Below are 21889 nucleotides of genomic sequence, written 5' to 3' on the forward strand. Positions count from 1 at the left end.
GCATGCTGCATCATGAATCCTTTCATGGCCTCTGTTTGATAATTGTTGATGCATGTTTTCTTCTCTATCAGATTATTGTGCAGTAGTCAGACATCTTTATGGTTCAATCTGTCCATGAATTGTGTTTAATGCGTGTGTCTACGAGAAAATAAAAGGGCATAAGTTCAGTGGAATATGTTGTGGGTATTTGAAACCCGCAGTCATACCTTGTGTTTATATAGAGTCAATATCTTGAGTTATAGGTCATCAAGGCTGTTACACTATATATAGACCGTGAGAAGCCACCAAGTCCAATACGACAGGAAGTCGTGCACATATAGTAACACTCTGTTAGCTGAAGGAGGACGAGCTACAGAGAGCTCTATAAAAATAGGGATTGAGTTCTTTTTTACTCATATCTTTCTCAGTCTTTTGTCTAAAATAAAGTGTAATATTTATTATTAGCAATTTAATATATGATCTATAGACAACATGCTCACTTTGATATTAAATTTATTTATTATCGATATTTTTTGGAGATGATCCATATGACTGATTTACTTCGCTTTACCATTGATTGTATTACGGGTACGATCTCGTCCTTCTCAATTAATATTATGAAATATAATTATATACCATCACAACGTACATGTATTATAATAATAATATCCCTTACGAGACATTTGCCTAAATGCCTAATGTCTATGCATGGGCTGATGGACTCATAGCCTTATGGTCGATATCATGAGGAAGCAGCACCCACCGACCCAGCGCATCTGGCACGGCCCCACCGCGCCCTCTCCCCCGCGTGGGCCCATCCAAAGCTAACGTGTACACCCGCTGGGTGCACGTAGCCACGGACCGACCGCTCCCTCTGCCGGTCCCCACCGCCACCCAATCACCGGCCAACGCGTGTAAATATCCGCCTCCCCCGCGCGCTGCTGCCCCGATCCGACGGCCGGGATCGTCGCCGTGGGGCCGCAGCGACCGGTGACGAGCGGTCAAAGGCGGGCCGCCCCACCGGCTGCGGCCGGTCACCCTCGCCTCGGGCGCCGCGAAGCTATTTAGCGCGGTGGCCGGAGCGCCGGCAACGGCTGCCACACCAACACACACAGACTGACAGGCGCAAGAAGAGGAGAGGAGAAGAACAGAGGGGAGTGGAAATAATCTAGCAGCGGAAGGGGAAGCAGCACGAAGGGAAGCGGCAGCGGAAGCGGGGTGAGATCTTTTTTGCGCCCCTCTTCGCTTTGATTTTCCGCACGCGGTTGATTGCCGGACTGGTTGCGAGGGGGGAGTTCGTGCGCTCGCCGGCGGGAGAGGATTCGTGGTGGGATACCCACCGGATACCGCCGTCTGGGGCGGATGGGCGCCGGTTCCCGCAATGCACCGCGCCCGAATTATGGGTTTCGAGGCCGGAATTCTGGTCCTTGTGCTGTCGCGGTTTGGTCGCGCTTAGCCGTTTCGATTTGGCTTGCATCGAGTTTTTGCTAAGTGTTCAATTCAATCCGTCTGAGGGGAGCGAAGTTTTGTTCTGAGGGTTTGTGCCTGTCAAATCTAGAACTCTTCTACCTTTCCCAAGCTCTACCGAGAAAGTCCAAAAAAAAGTTTTCCTTTTTTTCTCTTTCTCGCTCCTTCTCGTAGCGGTTAACTTGGCCGGGAAGGCGGTAGCAATCTACATCTTTGCTTCCTCCAGCAGCGCCATTACCGTTTGCTTTGTGCCGTTTCTTACGGACTAGTTTACATAATGTTCAAACATACATGTAGGGCTAGTTTGGGAGCCAGAAAACCAGAGTAGAGTGGATTGGAGAGACCAAAATCTCCTTAATCAAAATTGAATAAGAGGCGATTTTAGTCCTTCCGATTTTTTTGGCTCCCAAACTAGCCATGTATGTTTATCTTGTTCCCTTGGGTTGGGTTGGGTCGCCGAAGATATGTATGGCTGGTGGAAAGCCAACCCAGCAAAAGGTACTTCATGGTTTTTTAGTGAGTTTTTAAATGCGCTAGAGCTAATAATTAGCTGAAGAGATCTAAATAGTCTAGCTAGTAGTTTTTAGCTATTAGCTACTTTTAGCAAATTAGCCAATATTTGGCTAGCTAATTTCATTAACAACTTTTTAGCCAAATAACTATTAGCTCTAGTGCATTCAAAACTCCCCCTAGTTGTTGGAGTGATTGTCTTTCCCCTACTCTTATTGTTTCAATTGTTCTCTTTGTGATTACGTTCTTTACTTCTGGGGTTACTTGTCTCCGTGTGCACTCCGTTATATCCTTTCCCGCCTGGATTGAGGTCTGTGATGGAGACTGGAGAGGGTTCGTGTGAATTTTATTTTAAATTCCACGGCAATCCACCCCAACGCACATGGAGATACATGTTCATCCAAACAAGTCCATAGAGATTGTCTGTGTTTTCCTCCAAAGATAAGATTTGAGATAGAATTACTTCACTGTCTGCCTGTGATTGATGTATGGGCAGAGAAGCGAAGAAACACGCAGTTCTGTATATTCTTTGGGCTGTTGTAGCGGTGCCCACCCTGCTGCTTAGGGCATGCACAACCCTGAGCCGGATCGATTTTCAAAGTAGAAACAGTTAAAAGACTGCATGATACAAACATGAGCCCCTATATCATAAATGTAGGTAATAGAATATATATAGTGAGTCATGTAGAGATGAACTCTTCGCGAAGAGCCAATATTTTTTCAGTCAACCCTCAAAGACCCCTCAAGGGATTCTATATTAAATGGAGTTGTAAATGCCCTTAATTTGGGGAGAATTGATGCCTAGCCAGCCAAGACTGTGGCGGTTTGAGCTTAGTTCATGGCCTGTGCAGTCACACGAGTATGCAGACATTAGGTCTAGTAAGTTTTATGGCACACTGATTGTACATTGGAAATTTGTAGTCTTGGCCTCTCGGGGAAGGCTAAGGATCACACATCTTTGTGGGACAATTTTGCTACTTAGTAGTATTTGAATAGAGGCACGTTCCATCTGGTGGTTCTTACATAGTAGCTTCTTATACTCTAATGGACAACTAAATACCTGGATTTTAGTTGCTTCAAGTTTCCCCGGGCTACTTTATTTACCACTTGCAGCTCAATCCTGTTTTGTTCTTTTAATCCTCTGTTACTTGCCTCGTTTACCAGTTAGGAAACCTGATCTGGTTAGGCCCACCTTTTGCTGATATGAATTCAATATGCTACTTGATTCGCTGACAGTGAATTTGATCGCCTGAATATGCACACATTTTTTTACTCTTGTTTTCCAGGTTCTGGCTAAAGTACGTTAAGGTCTTTTTTATCAGCAATTCCAGTAATGTGCCTTGCCTCTTTTACGTGACTATACAAGACAATGAATGGAACTCATCCCTGGGCCTCCATGTCCGGAGGTCCATGTTCTAACCTTGGATATGCCAGGGACATGAATGGTAATGTTCCAATAAGCACTACAAATTCTTCTGGGCCAAGCATTGGAGTTAGCTCATTGGTGACTGACGCCAACTCGTCACTTTCCGGTGGTGCCCAGTTACAGCCAAGTACTAGCATGAATGGTGATTCATTGATGCGTGTTCCTGCGTCACCAATATCGTTTTCATCCAATAACATCTCTGGCTCTTCAGTCATTGACGGTTGCATCATGCAGCAAAGTCCACCCCAAGAGCAGGTGCAGAAACAGAGGTCTTCAAGTGTAACATCACAACCTGTGATTGATGCTGGTGGTGCATTGCATGCTCAGAAGAAATCAAGGATTGATGTTTGTCAGGGTGGTATCACGGAACAACAGCTGATTCAGCAACTGCTCCATGGTCAGAATTCTCTTCATTACCAGGGGCAACAGAATCCACAGCTTCAAGCTTTAATGCAGCATCATAAACTGGCACAACTTCAGCAACGGCAGCAGCAGCATCCATTTTCTCAGATGCAACAACCCCAAGTTGGTATTCCTCGGCAGCCTCAACTTAGGCCACCACTGGCACAGACTGGAATGCAGTTAGGTGGTCCTGTTAGGTCTCCTATCGAGAGTGGGATTTGTTCTCGCAGGATACTGCAGTATTTATATCACAAGCGTCATCGCCCAGAGGTGAGTTTCTCTATAGTATTAATTGTTTGTGGGATTATGAGGTACAAGGTATTGACAGTACAATTAATTTGAATGGTGTTTTCTAGAATAACCCTATAACATACTGGAGGAAGCTTGTTGAAGAGTACTTCGCACCTCGAGCAAGAGAAAGATGGTGTGTCTCTTCTTATGAAAACAGAGGGAATTCTTCAGCTGCTGCTCCACAGAAAGCTTTGGTAATTAATACTTCACACACTTGTATTTTACTTCCCATTGTATAGTGCTCTTTATTTCATGGCTGGACATCAGTTTCTGCTTGATGTTCAGTATTAGATTGATTAGCATCACTGTGGAGTTCTTCTTGGGTTACTGAAAACCACATTTAATTTATTATGTGCCCTTAATGGTAGGAAAATAGATCTTGTATGCACAACTTTTTGCAGTAAAGAGTTCCATTGTAGTCTGCAGCAGTTAAAATTTCCTTTTTCGATATATAAAAACACGATTTCATGCAATTTCTTATATTCTCTATGGTACAGGATACGTGGCGATGTGGCATTTGCAATACACATGGTGGGAAAGGATATGGTTAGTTGGTCTGTCAACTCTATCTGATGAATGATAACAATTCTTTCATTTGTTCAAATTCTTAGCTTGCTCGGTTCATAATTGTAATCTATTAGTGTAACCGTATTATCTGATAAGTTTCTTGTGGCTCTAAGATTTGCCACTTCAGACTAGAAAAATTTAATAATATCGATTTGGTGTTAAGCATTAATGATAAAAATACCATGCCAAGACCATTGTCAAGTTGAAAATTAATCTCTGGATCAGTTGAATGCCTTTTGAAATGTATGAATGTCGCAAAAGAAGAATCTTGAAGGGTCTGAAGTTTGTAGCTCCTAGTCACAAATTAAGTGTTTGAGCCCTCTGTGTTTAGTCTCAAATCGAAATCAAGATTCTAAAATCAGATGTATTTTTTATGTCATCGTGTTATCTTCTATGCACTCTGCATGTGCTATTGTCAGGGCCTAAGGAGGCCCACGGAGGGGCTGCGGTAGCAGAAGCCATGGGCCCTCAAGGGGGATTATATAAGGATAGTTAGAGATAAGATTAGAAGATTAGTTGAGATTATTTAGGACATTAGTTAAGATTATCTAGGAAGGTTATCAGTTAGTAGTTTGTTGAGAGTTTTTAGGAGATAAGGATCTCTAGCTAGATAGGGGCGGTCAACCGGCCTATTTATGTAATCAATGGATGAGAAATAAAGTAGGCAAGAATTAGAAGGGAGAAACCCTCCTCTTGCTCGGCCGTGGGCAGAGGCCCCCGGCCGACGTTCCTGCCCATCGATACCCCTCTCCAATCCCTCACCGATCTACCGATCATAACATCTAGTATCAGCTAGCTTGGGTTTCGATCTGATCCCATGGCTTCTGCTGCCAATTTCGCGGCATCATCCTGGCAATCGGCGTCCCCATCTCCATGGACAACGCCGCATGTCACCTTAGTCACGCCGTCCTGGCAACCGACGTCCTCATCTCCATGGGCCGCGCCGCATGCCACCTTCGTCACGCCATCCTGGCAACCGGCGTCACTATCTCCATGGGCAGCATCGCCTGCCAATTTTGTCACCACATCCTGGACGCCGGCGTGCCCATTCCCAGGGACAACGCCAAATTTCATCACATCATTTTCGTTGACGGCGTCTCCGTCCCCATGGGCGACGCCACTAGGGGCAGCCACGACTCAGCAATCACCAGCTCCATCGATGGGAGATTTGTGGACCAACATAAGGGCTGATCTCACAAAGATGCAAGCCACGCTCCAGAAGGTTGAGCAAGGGCTGCTGCAAATCAAGGCAGCAGTACAACATGGGCAACACCAGCTGGCGTTGTCCGCACGGCTCCGGACGTCGGCGGCTGTGGGCATACAAGCTGCTGCTCGTGGCTTCCTTGCACGACAGAAAGTGCGGGAGATGCGCCGACAGATGCTCGAGGCAGCCTTGGTGACGGTTGACCTCGACACACGTGGGCGGGACCTCACCCTGTCGGACGGCCATCAGCAGTGGCACCAGGCCGCTATCTCCAAGTGCGAGCATGATACATGTCCAGCGGGCGACGGACTTCAACTCTACAGCAGCGGCGATAGGGAAGGCACTCACCTCGTCATCAACAAGGGCACACTATTTAGCGCCACCACATTCCGCTACCGGTCGCCACGAGGGCGCCTCCGCTGGTTATTGTTGCGACCTATTCCAGGTGCCCATCCATGTGCTCCCCTTTCGTGCAGATGGCGTCCATGGGATCTAGGTGGCTGCACACGTGCGTGTCCGCCTTATCTTATGGGGTAAAAAAATCAGATTCGGAATAATAAGATAAGCCGAGATGTAAAAGGCTTGTCTTCTAGGTGTTTGGTTTTGGGTCAAGTAGACTCGGTCTTTGAGCACCCGTTATGCGGCAGCTCGAGGGTGAGCTGCTTGTCCAGGAGGGGTGTAGTGTCAGGGCCTAAGGAGGCCCACGGAGGGGCTGCGGTAGCAGCAGCCATGGGCCCTCAAGGGGATTAGATAAGGATAGTTAGAGATAAGATTAGAAGATTAGTTGAGATTATTTAGGAGATTAGTTGAGATTATCTAGGAAGGTTATCAGTTAGTAGTTTGTTGAGAGTTTTTAGGAGATAAGGATCTCTAGCTAGATAGGGGCGGTCAACCGGCCTATTTATGTAATCAATGGATGAGAAATAAAGTAGGCAAGAATTAGAAGGGAGAAACCCTCCTCTTGCTCGGCCGTGGGCAGAGACCCCCGGCCGACGTTCCTGCCCATCGATACCCCTCTTCAATCCCTCACCATCTAGCGACCATAACAGCTATTAAGATGACATATGATTGCCTTAGCTTCTCCTTTGTAAGTAGTTTTCTGCTTAACATCTGTATGTTATTCTCAGTCATAGATCATGATTTATTTTGTGCTTTTCCTATTTTTTATTTCAATGGTTACCATTAAGCTCACAAAGTTAACTTCATCCTTTCTTTGGTCTTTGTTCCATTTGGTAGAAGTTACCTATGAAGTACTTCCTAGGCTCTGCCAAATTAGATTTGACCATGGTGTTATTGATGAATACTTATACTTTGACTCACCCAACGAATTCCGGTTGCCTAATGGACAAATGGTGCTGGAGCATGCAAAAGTAGTTCAAAAAAGTGTTTATGAACATCTGCATGTTATACACGAGGGACATCTGAGAATAATTTTCACACCAGAACTGAAGGTATGTTGCTTAGCTGTCGTGGTTGCTTGCACATGCCATTAGCAGTTTTGGCAACATGCCCATATTGTTTAGCATTTGTAGGCTCTTAGATGTTTTAAATGGGTGGAAATTGATAATATTTTCTATCTCCTGGCTGCCTGTGAATTGTGTAGATAATGTCTTGGGAGTTCTGTTCACGACGCCATGAGGAGTACACCACTCGCAAGACTATAGCACCACAGGTCTGTTTAGTGTGCTGTTCCTTTAATTTTCTCTACAATTTATTAAGTCTATAATTTGGCAGGACACTATGGTAGTTTAATCCTCTTTGCCAATACGATATTGCTTGGCACCATGGTTTTTAAAGCGGTAAGGCGAGACAAGGCGTTGGACCACCGCTTGGACGCCGCCTAGGCGAGGTAGGCGGGCAAGGCGCCTAGGCGTTGGACCTCCGCTTGGACGACTAGGCGACGCCTTAAAAACAGTGCTTGCCACCTTATACCCGTCCTAAAATAGTAGTCGTTTTAGCTCTTTATTTTTATGTCTATATTCAAATGAATGATGATAACCTAGACACATATATGAAGCATATACATCAAGTATTGTATGAACCCATTAATTAACTAAAACGAATTCTAATTTGGGACAGAGTACAAATTTATATGACGTGACATGAATCCGTGGATCCTGGATTATTTATTGGGGTGAAAAATGTCTTTTGTTTTGCGCACTCTCACATTTATTTGTTATTATATTCTCTATGTTTTTATTTGCCCTACAATATTTTACAGCTTCCTAGACCCTATAAGATCAAAATACTAAAATTTGAACACATAATGCAATCCCTTTTCTTATTCTAATGCGTATTTGTTATGGGTGCTACCCGAAGTGCATATCCCTTGTACCTGAGTTAACTCATTGCATGGTATGCCATTAACTCTGGTGACTGTAATATCTTATCTTCTACCCACCCTTCTGTCTTTCCAGGTTAATAATCTTCTGCAAGTTGCCCAGAAATTCCAAGCTGTTGTCAGTGAAAGTGGATCAGCTGGGATATCAAATAATGATGCACAAACCATCTGCAACATGTGAGTGATCCTATTTCAACTTCAGTCTTGACATCCATGCTGTAGTGCTTTTTTGGCGTGTGATTGAGTGACAAAATTTTCCGGTTATCTAATTGATGTGTCATATTTTTCTTCTGTACTGTTAGGTTTGTTAATGCATCACGGCAACTGGCAAAAAATCTAGAGCATCACACCTTAAATGAACATGGGCTTTCTAAAAGATATGTACGCTGCCTGCAGGTGGTTAGAATCACCCTTGTATCTATTTACAATTCAAGTACATACACATGCAATGCAGCATGCTGATGGTTGTCTGTCCTTGTCAGATATCGGAGGTGGTGAATCACATGAAGGACTTGATCGAGTTCAGCCACAAGAGCAAGCTTGGTCCTAAAGGTATGATGATTGTGCACATTTATCTAGCATTGTCTTCAATTTTCATTTAGTTGTCAAACAGTTAGCTTTGTGAATTACTTTTTTTCCTAACCTTTTCTCTGTTCATATGCAGAGAGCCTGAACAGTTATTCTAAAACCACGGCAAAGTTTGAGAATATGCATGATTCGAGACAGGCCATGGCTGCCGCTAACCTTGCCAACAACCAGAGCAACACCAAATTGATGGGGGTCAAACAAGAGACAAGCACTTCTGCGAACAACCAGACTCCTGGTGCCGGAGCCATTGGCAACAACAATCTACCGATTGCCGCACCTCTAAACACCTACCAGAACATGCTCAGAAGCTCAGGTGCCAGTACGATTTCGCTGCAGCAGGAGGCGTCGAGTGTCTTCAAAGGTCCTACAGCAATGCACAACGGCATGCAGCTGGAAGCGGCCAGGTCCTTCCTGGGACCTAACCAAGTTCAATTCCAGCACCACCCACCGTCGTCGTCGTTTCAGCAGCAGCAGCAAAACAGTTTCCATGGCTTTGGTGTCAACCCGCAGTACCAGCAGCATGTCCTCAACCAGCTTCTGCAGGAAGTTAAGAACAGTAACAACCGCTCGAAAGCGCAGCAACCGCCTCTGGATGCACCACCGCCGAATGCGAGCGGCGGGGGTCTCGCGCCAGGAGTTGCTACCCCCAACGTCATTGCTGCTACTGGGGAGCAGGGGCAGCATGTCAATAACAGTAGCTCTAACCATAACGGCACGGTAAAGGGTGCTGCTGGTACTGGCCCTAGCAATGTCATCAACAATAGCACAGCCAGCATGGCTTCGGCCAGAAACAGCAGCTTCAAGTCGGTGAGCAGCAGTCCAGCTGCTGCTGGCAATGCCGTGAGCTCGAAGGTCGATGACTCCTTCCATCAACTGGAGGACCTCGACGACATGATCGCTAACGAACTGGTGGAGAGCGGGCTGTTCGGTGCAGGACACGGGTGGTAGTACGCTACTGTGGTAAAGCCAAGCAATGAGATATAAGCCTAAGCCTGATTGGTGCTGGCAAGTGCTTTTGCCGCCGCCACCCTTCTCTTTCTGTAGAGCTTTATGTATTGACAGTTTTCCGATGATGATCATATCATACACTGGCGTCGCTCCAGATGTGTGTGAGTTGAGATAGTGGGTTGGATTGGATTTGGCTGATAGTTAGCGTGTGTATGGCATGTTGCTGAATCAAATGATGTGATCATCGCAAGGTCACAAACAGCCTCTTTGTCATGTACATCGTTTTCCATCATGCTATAGTGGGTGTCAGTTATAATCTCCTGTTATCTGGCACCGTCTGGTGTTTTGCACGGTTTCTAGCGATTCCACTAGGAGATTCTGGTTTGCATAATGCATCACACGACAACAGATACACATAGTCATGGCAAGAGAAGAAAAAAAAACAAGCTTCTAAACAAATATAAGACCGTGACTTACGTACATTTCCACAAGCCAAAGGAAAGATAAAAAAGACATAAATTTCAGTTTTTTTTCTTCTTTTTCTTGTGTGATCAAGATCTACACTTCCTAACTTTTTTCCCTTCTCTTTTTGGATTGTTTTTCATTTTCTTTTTTCTTGGTGCAAAAAAAAGTAGATGATGCAACCAGCTGGGTGTGAGTGTGACGCCCCATCACCTTGTCTTATCAGCCCATTGTCGGATGCTAGCAAGGTCCGAACAGTTCATATTTGCATACAGGGCATGTCTGTGTTTTTTTTTTTTGGTCAAAACAAGGAGAAATTCGAGGTCAGAAAAGGTGAATAAATCCCAATCCACTGTAGCAACGGTAGCAGGAACAATTTGTTATCTCTGCAGATTTACCTTGTTGACCCTGAGCCATTTGGTGACGCAAGCTGCGTGGTAGTGATGCATGCACGGCAACGTTATCATAGTCTCTCGGTTCCTGAAAGTTGACAGGCAGATAGGGCAGCTGCATCCAAAGAAACATCATCAGTGATGCCATGGAAATTTCACTATCTGTCGTCAACATTAGAAGGAAAAAAATGTTGTGATTGCGCATATGAATCGATATTTATGGTCCGATTATATTTGTATATTTCACATGCTGTACTTAAAGTTAAAGATCAAGCTTGTAATAATGTAAACTGGGAAAAAAAACCGGGCAGGCATACACCTACTACTACTTACTCGTCATGGTTTGTTTTCCGGGAGAAAAACCCTGATGCCTTGTACTTCCATGGCTGCAGGTAGGAGATGAGCTCGTCGGATAAGCCTCTGTCCTCAGACCCCACAGACTCTACAAGTGCCTGTCTTTGCTGCATCATCGAAGAAGGGACAGGAAATCAGTGGCGTTTCCAGCCCAGGTGGTGTAAAGGTGCAGACTAACAATATGCATAGTTCCATTTTGTTCACAAGCTTTACATGTCACTTGGAAAGAAGGGGGGCACAAAAAAAAATAAAGGAACATTCCATAACCACAAACCTCATAAGTCATGTTGTCTGGATCATCATCATCATCACCACCACCATTACCATCCTCCTGCCACAATTATCAGAACCTTCAGACTTCAGTTCCCTAGCTTTTCACATCTCAACTAACTGATTCAGAAAGATAGAAAGATGCCGAGCTGCCAACCTCCTCCTCGTCCTCTTCGTTTTGATGGTCGTGCCCGTCGTCAGAGTCAGACGGAGACGGCACGCAGCTGATACCTGAACAATCATGGCGCGCGGCGCGCCAGCGACAACACAAGGACCAACCACAATTATGAGACGCGATGCGAGTATGCGACGGGCACAATAAGAACCCGACGAGTGCCAGTCACATCATGCAAAACGAAACGCATCTGAATCTGCTGGACCATCGTCCATAGGCAGAGCAGAGGCAGAAGCAGACCATACCGTCGCCGTCGTCGTCGACGCTGAGGCCCTCCATCTCCTGCTGCAGCTTCGTGGCGTACTCGAAGTCCGAGGCGATCTGGGCGTCATCCGTGCCTGGATTCCTCCTGGACGAAGCAGCTGCTGCCGCAGCAGCGGTGCTGCTCTGTGCATGGTATTCCTGTGACGGCGCACTGGATCCTGCGCCTCTCATATAGTTCTCCTGGTTGCTGCCGTGTGCTCCTTCCAAGATCGACTGGTGTAAACCCTCCTGCGATCGTGGAAGCTAGCTTTCTCTTCAGTGGAGACTGGAGATCCTACTTTCTAAGATAGTGGAAGAAGGAAGCAAAAGGAAATGATCCGCTGCGTGTTCGTGGAAGAAGCAAAGATGTATGTATGTACACAAATACAAGGCTGGCATGGCGGGTAGACGCCATACATGTGTACGCATGCATGCTCGTGCTGAAGGCGAGGAAGGGGCACGTACCTGGCCGGGAAGAAGATCGGCGAGCACAAACTGGAGCAGCTCGTCGTCGAGGTCGTCGAGGCTCACCTCTACCACCGCGCCGCGCGTGGGCGAGCTGGCGTAGTGCACGGTGACCCTTCTCAGGGCCCCGGACTGCCCCACGGTGGCCATGATTAGCCGGCCACCGCACCGAGACAGGCGTGAGCCGGTTTGCCTGCAGGCCATGGCACAGCATCTCTCTCATAATCAATTCGGACCAAGAAAGTCCCTGATCAGCAGGAACACGAGGTGACACAACACAACCACCTCCCGTAACCACTTCGTCGTTGATGTCAACTGTTATAGACCTGAGCCTAACACTAGTGGTTTAATTTTTAGAGTAAAAAAATGTTTTTTTGAAGAAAAAACTCATCCAAATCTCTCATGTTCTTGTGAGTCATGCGGTGTACTGCACATAGCTGAATTCTCAAGAAAAAAGGAAACCGCAGGAGAAGGCACTCGAGTCAAGAGCCAAGAACATGGAAGAGCTAGCAGAATCAAATTGCAAAAAAAAGAGAAAGAAGGAAGAGGGGGAGGAGGATGCTTGGTGTACGTACCTCTGTTCGTTGGTGTCTCTTGTTGTCTGCTCTCTTCTCTCTCTCGACTCGAGGTTTGTTGAAGGGATGGGTGCTTTGTTAATGGGGAGAGTGGGTGGCTGCCTGCCTCGGTGTTTTATACGTAGAGACACACAGCCAGGTCGCTCTCACTGTCTTCTTTTTTTGAATATAATTCCATGGATGGACAAAGAAACATCATTGTTTACGCTCTTATACTTTCCGGCCTGACTGTCTCCGAGTTTGATTTCACCAATCCACAGTAAAATCTTGCCAGCGATCTTGCCGTTTTCCGAATTCCAACTCGCCTCGCGTTTTTCAGTTTCAGCTGGGTCTTCCTCCGAAACTTGCCAGTTAGTTCTTTGGAAGGACAACCTGAATATGGGTGGGCAAGCACAAGTATGATGCATGTTTTTTTTTTTTTGCAAACTATATAATGCTGTCCAAGTGCTTCAGATCATAGAGCTGTTTACTCTGTCGCGCAGCAGATCTTGGAGTCTGGTGCAGGAACGAACCTTCATCTGGGATTCTAGGACCACACGAAGGAAGGAAGATCCTAGTTAGTGCCAGCAAGAAGCAGATATAGAAAACCCTACTTGCTTCAGACCATGCATGTGTCCATGTTCGAATTCTTGGCATCCACTGAAGAAATGATCTGCTCAACACACTCACTCACTACTATACTAGAGGCCGGCCGATTCCAGGCTTCCAGCCTTGACACTGAATGATCTTTATCTTTACACCAGTAGGTGGCGCGATCCTTTTTCACTTTCAACGCCGACGTCTCTCTCTCTCTCCCCTGCACAAATCGTTCTGTCAATTTCATCCGACGAAGCAATTGCCCAGCAGGATCGCTGCGCGTCAGCACGAGAAGACTGGCCGCCAGGACATACACGGAGGAGGCCGAAGACTTGGAGAGCCGAGTCAGTCAGGTCAACCGTAAAGTAATCTCCGTCCTTTCTGCTAGCCTAGGCTAGCTGATGGTGTCATGGAGATAACTACAATAGAACAATATTACCCCTTGACTATTTCAACTACCAAGTAGTCTACTTCTACCATACATCTGATACATGGCCCAGAATCCCATTTGGCTTCTGACACTACCAATCTCCATAGGGGGGAGGACAAGGACAAGCAGCTACTATCTGCCTATCTGGTATCTCATGATTCCAGTGCGCCACCTATACGGGGGGATTGGGACCGTGCCGGCCAGAATTAGCTAGCGGGCCATGCCGTGCCGGCCCACGGGCCCCGAGCGAGTCTCAAGCACGACCAGTTAGGTTAATAACTGTGTCGGGCTGGTCCACGACCCGACATGTCTAACGGGCCAATAATAGCATATGAAGTTTAAATGATAAAAATATTCTAAAAATATGCATATTTGATGGTTTAAACCATATTTATTAGCTCTAAATGTTTATTTGCACTCACATAACCGACAAAAACACATGTTTCTTGTGTTTTATACTCTAAATATGTACTTATATGAAAAAATAGAAAAAAAATAAAACCGGGTCGTGCCGTGTCTAGCCCGCCGTGCCACGCCTTTGGCCCAGACACAGCTCGATGACCGGGCTGGGTCGACACGGGCCTGGTTCACTACGTGTTGTGCCGGGTTCAGGCCAGACCAAACCCGTGTCGGGTTTCGGGCCGCTCGGCAAGCCCAACCCATTTGGACATGTATAGCGCCACCAAGCATCCAGAGCACTAACTTCCAGGATCACCCAGCTTTTAAAATGCAAAAGGACAAGAAACAAGACCATTACCCCGGTTATTTCAACAAGAGAAACAGCGACAAAAGTAGAAGGAAGATGCTGCGTCATGTTCATTTCGTCAGCATTTACAAGTCATCGTCAAGCATCTAACGTTATGGTTATGCTCCTAAAGTGAAACTGACCCGGTGAAATTGTTCTTTTCTTCCACAATCACATGGCAATTTCTGAACGTTGACCAGTGTCCTTCTGGAAGTGTCCAGTCTGAGCAGATCTTTCTGCTTGTTTGTGCCGGTGCGTTCACACCTTAAGAAGCAGCAGTCATTTCCAAGTTTGATAGAATCCAGACTGATCCATAGTGCACAAATGAAGTGCTCAGATAAAAGCTGTAAACTTGTTCAACATATGAGCCGCAGCTATATATATAAAAGAAAACTAAGGAACACGGTAAATCCAATGAAGCATGCCAAAACATATACTGCAAAGGCGGACGGGGGGCATGTTTGCCTTGCTTCCAAGGCTGCACCCAATATGAGGGTGCGCTCCAAACCACGGCTGCCAAGTGAAGGCAACCATGAGAATATGGTATACAACCCCGGTCATTCCTGCGTCATAGTTCCAACCAATCTCATGCATAACCCCACAGTCTGAAAGTTCCTCTAGTGTCTTCCATGATGATCTGCCACGGTAAACACGACAAGTTAGTGAGGTACTTAGATAAATGCAGCAAAGCAGAAAGCATACACTACATGAAAACTAAACCACCAAAGCATATAAGCTTTCTTTGTAATAAATTGTTCTCCAGTTTCATTTAATAACTTGCATGTAGGATCCAGATTTTCATAACTTAAAAGAGAAGCAGAGGAATTCACCTGCTTTGGGTATGTCATGCAATGATATGCTTCTATCTGTCTGGTGCACTTGCACCTCTGAATTATTCATTGTAAGAACAAGAGAAATGACCATTTCGTAGTAGAGGAAAAATCCATTGATATTCAGGTGGTGCATTCACTTGATATGGAGGATCTGAGCAAGAAGTCCATGACCAATCTCAAATGGTTTTCTCAGTTTCTTCTCCCATAAATAAAAGGGATAGAAGATGGTGACGTTAAAATCAGCTTTCCACTTCAGGATTTTCCAAGCTGACAAGCTTCATGGCCAGCGTGATGCTATCCAGGGCGTCATATACCTTCTCAGATCTTGGATGCGACTTATCTTCAACCAGGAACTTGTGCATCCTACCATCTAACTCAATAAAGCTGTACCCAGCAGATTTCTTGTGATCTTTTTCCTTTAGCAGCTTCCACACCCGGGCAACACCGTCCCATTTGCCACATGACGCGTATATATTCGAAAGAATCACTAGGTTAGCTGTATTGTGTGGCTCCAGGTGCATTAGTTTTTCCACTGCTATTTCCGCTAGTTCAAAGTTGCCATGGAAGCTGCAGGCTCCAAGCAGGGCTCCCCAAATTACGGCGTCAGGCTCCATTGGCATGCTCGCGATCAGACTGTCAGCTTCTTTTAACAGGCCAGCACGCCCCAGCAGGTCAACCATGCAACCATAGTGCTCGATTCTTGGCTTAAGACCGAACTCCCCTCTCATCGAGTTGAAGAGCAGCTTGCCTTCATCCACCAAGCCTCCATGAGTACAGGCCAAAATGACTCCAACAAATGTAATGCCATCTGGTTTTGCCCCTGTCATCTAAACAGAGTAAAATCAGCTCCAGCCCTACCAACTACGGTGCATAATCTGGATTTAAGGTTACTGGTCACTAGTTTGGTGCTTCGAAGCATATTTGGTCAACCAAGCTGGATGCAAAGCGAATGAAGCAGGGATAAGAAGAGAAGTGCAAGCAAGACATCCTCACCCTCAGTTTATGAAACAAGGCCAGCGCCTCCGTCCAGAGGCCATGCACGGCAAACGCCATGATCATGGAGTTCCAAGAACAAAGATCCCTCCGCGTCCCCATGCCCCGAAACACCTTCCAAGCCCGGCGGATGCTGCCGCACTTGGCGTACATCTCGACCAAGGCGTTGGCGACATAGACGTTCCTGAGCATCCCTCTCCCCCTGGCGTAGCGCTCCACCTTCCTCCCCAGCGCGAGGGCCCCGAGCGCAGCGCACGCGGGCAGGACGCTGCTGACGGTGAGCTCGTTGGGCCGCACCCCGGCCCCGTCCCACATGTCCAGGAACGTGCGCACCGCCTCCTCGTGCCTCCCGTTCTGCGCGTAGCCCGACACCATCGCGGTCCACGACACCACGCTCCGGTCGGGCATTCCCGCGAACAGCCGCTCCGCGTCGCCCACGCGCCCGCCTCGCGCGTACGCCGACAGCATCGCGTTGCGCGCGGCCGCGGCCCCGGCCCCGGCCCCGGCAGGCAGCTCGTCGAACGCCCTGCGGGACTCCGCCAGCAGCCCCGCCCTGGCGTAGGAGGAGACGAGCGCGGACGCGAGGAACGGGTCGCCGGGCGCCGCCGCGGCGTGGCCGGACTTGGCCAGCAAAGCGTGCGCGCACGCGGCGGCCGTGGCGGTGGCGGAGGAGAGGAGAAGCGTGAAGGAGAGCGGGGTGAGGACGCGGAGGCGGTGCGCGCGCGCGAAGCAAGGGAGCAGCAGCGGGTGGCGCGCGGCGGCCAGCGCGTGGAGCAGGCGGTTGTGGAGCGGCGCGGAGGGCGGAGACGCGGGGCAGGAGCCGAGAAGGCGCGCGGCGTAGCGCAGTTCCCCCGCCGCCAGCACGCGCAGGAGTAGCGGCTGCAGGCGGCGCTCCCCACGGCGGAGCAGGCGCGCGTGCAGCCGCTTGGCTTCCTCCATCGTCGCCGTCAGAGGGGTTCTGCCGATGGGCCCCGCCTCTCGTCCCTGCTGTCATCATGGATTAATCGCACCGAGATCTGAGTCTTAGCCCATGGGCCGAGCGTGTTGTACGACTCCATTCTGGCGTCCTGGGCCTGGGCCTTGTCTAGTGAGTGGTCTCGTCTCGTCTCGTCCATGAGTTATGAGTATACGATTGTAATAATTGTACTAGTTTATATTTTGGTCCATCAAAATAAAACTAGGTCAAGTGGCCCATGGCCATTCATTAGCTAGCGCTGGACTGACAGGGACCGTAGCGGCAAGGGCCCTCCCTAGCTGCTTCAACGATTCAGAGATTCCCTCCCCTTGCTTCTGAATTCTGATGGCAACGAGGAACCGTCCAAAAGGGCATATTCATCTCTCCCTTCTCCAGCTAGTCTGATGCGACGCAATTGTTGTGACACGACGGCACTGAAGCGTCTGAATTGTAAACTACTACGGAGTACCAATGAACCTACCAACCACGAGCATATTAAATAAATTCAAATTCATAGAAAAATAGAGACGTTGCTTCATGATGTGCACATGTGAGAGGAGACGGCATCACAAGGACCTAACACGCGATAGGTAGCAAGAATATGAGCGAGTTGGCACGTAGATATTTCCATAGACATCCCTGTCCCACAAAAAAAATGCAGAAACAGAAAAAACAGTAGTGCAGCAGTATTAGCAGACAGCAGGGGTGTGCATGTGACCCCAAGAGGCCAGGACAGGTAGGCGCACATGCCACATCCCCCGCGAGCAACTACTACCATGGCATCCTCCCCTCCACCTCCTCGCCAGGAAGAGGACCAGCAACGGGAAGAAGGGCACCACCATGGCGACGGAGGCGACGACGACCAGATCACCACACCGCTCCGTAAGCACCTACGATCCTCCTCGTAGTTGATTGGTTGATTCCCTGATTCCCACGCTTCACCCTGCTAACTAACGATCGATGTTGCAGTGGTGGAAGCGGCGACGACGTCGTCGCCGTCGCCGTCGGAGGGAGACGATCCAGAGAACTCGCCGATCGAGCAGGTGGCGCTGACGGTGCCGGTGGGCGACGACCCGTCGACGCCGGTGCTGACGTTCCGGATGTGGGTGCTGGGCACGGCGTCGTGCGCGCTGCTGTCGTTCCTGAACCAGTTCTTCTGGTACCGCAAGGAGCCGCTGACCATCACGGCCATCTCGGCGCAGATCGCGGTGGTGCCGCTGGGCCGCCTGATGGCGGCGGCGCTCCCCGCGCGCGCCGTGCTCCGCGGCACCCGCTGGGAGTTCTCGCTCAACCCGGGCCCCTTCAGCGTCAAGGAGCACGTGCTCGTCACCATCTTCGCCAACTCCGGCGCCGGCACCGTCTACGCCATCCACGTCATCACCGCCGTCCGCGTCTTCTACGGCAAGCACATCACCTTCTTCGTCTCCCTCCTCGTCGTGCTCACCACCCAGGTAGGTAGGAAAGCTGGTGCAAGGGGAATGCGTGTGTGCAGTGCGCGGCTAGCTAGCGCCACTGTCCATATGTTTGGTTCACGGATACGTAGAGCCTGACCACATGAGCATATACGAGAAGAACCAGGCTCCTACTAAACAGGCTAAACATATACAAGAGACTCTTGTTTGGTTAGCTGTTTAGATTCATACAGAAATGTGTGTTCAGACTCACATATGCATGAACTCAGCCTGTACATGCAGCGATGCTCCTCACGCGCGCACCGAGAGAGCCTGGCTGGGAGTTAAGTTTTGCATGTCTAGAGCCTGGTTGGTCCATGCAGCAAACCAAACAAGAGATGCTTTAAGTATCCGCGACTGCATATACTTGGCAGATGCAGGGAACCAATCATACGATGTGTGTGTCTCTCGTCACGTACGTGTTGTGTGCACGCAGGTGCTGGGGTTCGGCTGGGCGGGAATATTCCGGCGGTACCTGGTGGAGCCGGCGGCGATGTGGTGGCCGTCTAACCTCGTGCAGGTCTCCCTCTTCAGGTACACCACAACTCCCCAACCGTTTCTGGCCAATATGTGTGTTATACGATTATTTTAATTTTGGAGCAGAGGGAATACGATTATTTTGTATCAGCTCTCTGTTTTTTTATTTGTTACGCTTTAGATAAAAAATGAACCAGCGAATAACAAATATTCGAGAACGAAAATAGTAGAAGCTATCATTGATTAGTTGATTGTGTACTGCTTGATTGGATCTACAATAGGGGTGTGAGCGAGGAGAGATGTGGTAAGCAATGTGTGTGTTTGGCGTTCTGATTCAGCATAAAGACATAAGGACGTCGCCAAGGTAGACAATGGCGCGTGGATCACGTGGCATGGGATATGCCACGTCGGCTTGGAGCTCGCTTGCATCCAAGGCCGAAAAGGGACTATTCAAGATTCTTACAGATTCATACGGATGTACATTATTTGTTTTGTTTTGCCACTAAAAACTCCAGTGGTGACAAGGAAGTTGACACAAACACACTGGCCTCCGCTCCGCACGTGTGTGCTGGATCACCAGGGCGCTCCACGAGAAGGAGCGGCGCGTGAAGGGAGGCATGACGCGGAACCAGTTCTTCCTGGTGGCATTCGTCTGCAGCTTCGCCTACTACGTCTTCCCGGGCTACCTGTTCCAGATGCTCACCTCCCTGTCGTGGCTCTGCTGGGCGTTCCCGCGCTCCGTGGTGGCGCAGCAGCTGGGGTCGGGGCTGAGCGGGCTGGGCGTGGGCGCGGTGGGGCTCGACTGGTCCACCATCTCCTCCTACCTCGGAAGCCCGCTCGCCAGCCCCTGGTTCGCCACCGCCAACGTGGCCGCCGGCTTCGTCCTCATCATGTACGTCATCACGCCCGCCGCGTACTACTGGCTCGGCCTGTACGGGGCGCGCAGCTTCCCCATCTTCTCCGACGGGCTCTTCACCGCCGCCGGGCAGACGTACAACATCTCCAGCATCGTGGACTCCAACTTCCGGTTCGACACCGAGGCATACGAGCGCAACGGCCCGCTCTACCTCAGCACCTTCTTCGCCGTCACCTACGGGGTCGGCTTCGCGTCCCTCACCGCCACGGTTGTGCACGTCTTCCTCTTCCACGGGAGCGAGATCTGGCAGCTGAGCAGGTCAGCGTTCCAAGAGAAGAAGGTGGACGTGCACACGAGGCTGATGAGGAGGTACAGGCAGGTCCCCGAGTGGTGGTTCATCTGCATCCTCGTCGCCAACGTCGCCGTCACCATATTCGCCTGCGAGTACTACATCGAGCAGCTCCAGCTGCCCTGGTGGGGCGTCCTGCTCGCCTGCGCCATCGCCTTCTTCTTCACCCTCCCGATAGGGATCATCACAGCGACGACGAACCAGGTACCCACCCCGACGATCTCTTATATTAGCACTACATGCATATATACAGCTAGGTGAGGTCATCAATTGGAGTATGCACGCACGCACGCACGCAGACTCCAGGCCTGAACATCATCACCGAATACATCATGGGGTACCTGTACCCGGGCCGTCCCGTCGCCAACATGTGCTTCAAGGTGTACGGCTACATCAGCATGACGCAGGCGCTGGCCTTCCTGCAAGACTTCAAGCTGGGCCACTACATGAAGATCCCGCCGAGGACCATGTTCATGGCGCAGGTGGTGGGGACGCTGATCGCGGCGCTCGTGTACATCGGGACGGCGTGGTGGCTCATGGACAGCGTCCCCAACATCTGCAGCACGGAGCTGCTCCCCGCCGACAGCCCCTGGACGTGCCCCATGGACCACGTGTTCTACGACGCGTCCGTCATCTGGGGCCTCATCGGCCCGCGCAGGATCTTCGGCGACCTCGGCACCTACTCGGCGGTCAACTGGTTCTTCCTGGGCGGCGCCGTCGCGCCCCTCCTCGTGTGGCTCGCGCACCGGGTGTTCCCGAGCCAGAGCTGGATCCTGCTCGTCAACATGCCCGTGCTCATCGGCTCCACCGGCATGATGCCGCCGGCCACCGCCGTCAACTACACCACGTGGATCATTGCCGGGTTCCTGTCGGGGTACGTGGTCTACAGGTACCGGCGTCACTGGTGGGAGCGCCACAACTACCTGCTCTCTGGCGCGCTCGACGCTGGCCTGGCGTTCATGGCCGTGCTCATCTACCTGTGCTTGGGCTTGGAGAACGTCGGCCTCAACTGGTGGGGCAATGATCTGGACGGGTGCCCTCTCGCCTCTTGTCCCACTGCCAAAGGTATCGTTGTTGAGGGCTGCCCGGTGTATACATGAGGAATTGAGAACCCATGCATTCGGAGAAGAGAACATGGCAATGCAAGTGGACAAGTGTCTCAAGAGCAATGTAAATAATTTATCTTTTCAAACAATTTAGGGATGGGAAATTGGTGTTCCTTTCATTGTAAAATGGCTGGTAATTACGGCTATTCCAGCTCGGAATCAAATTTATTCCGTGGTACAACAAAACATAATTTATTCAAAAAAGCGATCTCGCATGCTCAGGAACGCTGGTGAAAAAAAAATTCTATCTTCCTCTAGTTCTGGTGGGCACTGATGCATGCACCGGTCGTGTGTCGTCGGGACGACAGGTGCTGCATCGCTGCAAATATTTCTGCTAATAATTTCTGAAGTCTAAGACCCCGTTTGACTACCCTCATTATATAATCTAGCCTAAATAAGTTAAGAGCTAAACAAACAACATAGATTATTGAGTGGATTATGTAATCTAAATAACTAAAT

At 49.1% G+C, this 21889-nt stretch overlaps 4 protein-coding genes across 6 annotated transcripts; 2 read left to right on the forward strand and 2 right to left on the reverse strand.

Moving 5' to 3' along the window:
- The first annotated feature begins 929 nt into the window (after positions 1-929).
- Positions 930-10049, forward strand: LOC100280226 (uncharacterized). 2 transcript variants are annotated; one of them, XM_008660301.4, is made up of 11 exons: positions 930-1197; positions 3243-3401; positions 3500-4054; positions 4141-4269; positions 4573-4621; positions 7083-7297; positions 7450-7518; positions 8264-8364; positions 8490-8583; positions 8670-8739; positions 8852-10049. In XM_008660301.4, the coding sequence occupies exons 2-11, from the start codon at positions 3399-3401 to the stop codon at positions 9721-9723; spliced, it is 2157 nt and encodes a 718-aa protein (XP_008658523.1). In that variant the 5' UTR covers positions 930-1197; positions 3243-3398; the 3' UTR covers positions 9724-10049.
- Positions 10050-10159: 110 nt separating this feature from the next.
- LOC100272915 (uncharacterized) lies at positions 10160-12723 on the reverse strand. Its single transcript, NM_001328379.1, has 8 exons — positions 12660-12723; positions 12085-12277; positions 11622-11868; positions 11359-11432; positions 11206-11262; positions 10911-11038; positions 10584-10692; positions 10160-10467 (listed from the first exon to the last, which is right to left on the reverse strand). Exons 2-8 carry the CDS (start codon positions 12232-12234, stop codon positions 10426-10428), a joined length of 807 nt encoding a protein of 268 aa, NP_001315308.1. The 5' UTR covers positions 12235-12277; positions 12660-12723; the 3' UTR covers positions 10160-10425.
- A 1681-nt stretch (positions 12724-14404) lies between these two features.
- Positions 14405-17218, reverse strand: LOC103638156 (pentatricopeptide repeat-containing protein At5g08510). 2 transcript variants are annotated; one of them, XM_008661137.3, is made up of 3 exons: positions 16237-17218; positions 15241-16063; positions 14405-15047 (listed from the first exon to the last, which is right to left on the reverse strand). In XM_008661137.3, the coding sequence occupies exons 1-2, from the start codon at positions 17173-17175 to the stop codon at positions 15968-15970; spliced, it is 1035 nt and encodes a 344-aa protein (XP_008659359.1). In that variant the 5' UTR covers positions 17176-17218; the 3' UTR covers positions 14405-15047; positions 15241-15967. The 2 variants fall into 2 exon arrangements, with proteins under 2 accessions (XP_008659359.1, XP_008659358.1); XM_008661136.3 differs by having other exon boundaries at positions 15241-16070.
- A 555-nt stretch (positions 17219-17773) lies between these two features.
- On the forward strand, positions 17774-21663 carry LOC100191494 (oligopeptide transporter 9). The gene is made up of 5 exons (NM_001136926.3): positions 17774-18073; positions 18161-18642; positions 19079-19176; positions 19700-20528; positions 20624-21663. The coding sequence occupies exons 1-5, from the start codon at positions 17938-17940 to the stop codon at positions 21422-21424; spliced, it is 2346 nt and encodes a 781-aa protein (NP_001130398.1). The 5' UTR covers positions 17774-17937; the 3' UTR covers positions 21425-21663.
- The last annotated feature ends 226 nt before the right edge of the window (positions 21664-21889 follow it).

The sequence above is a fragment of the Zea mays genome, chromosome 9 (genome assembly GCF_902167145.1).
Source record: "Zea mays cultivar B73 chromosome 9, Zm-B73-REFERENCE-NAM-5.0, whole genome shotgun sequence".
In the NCBI taxonomy this organism is placed as follows: Eukaryota; Viridiplantae; Streptophyta; class Magnoliopsida; order Poales; family Poaceae; genus Zea; species Zea mays.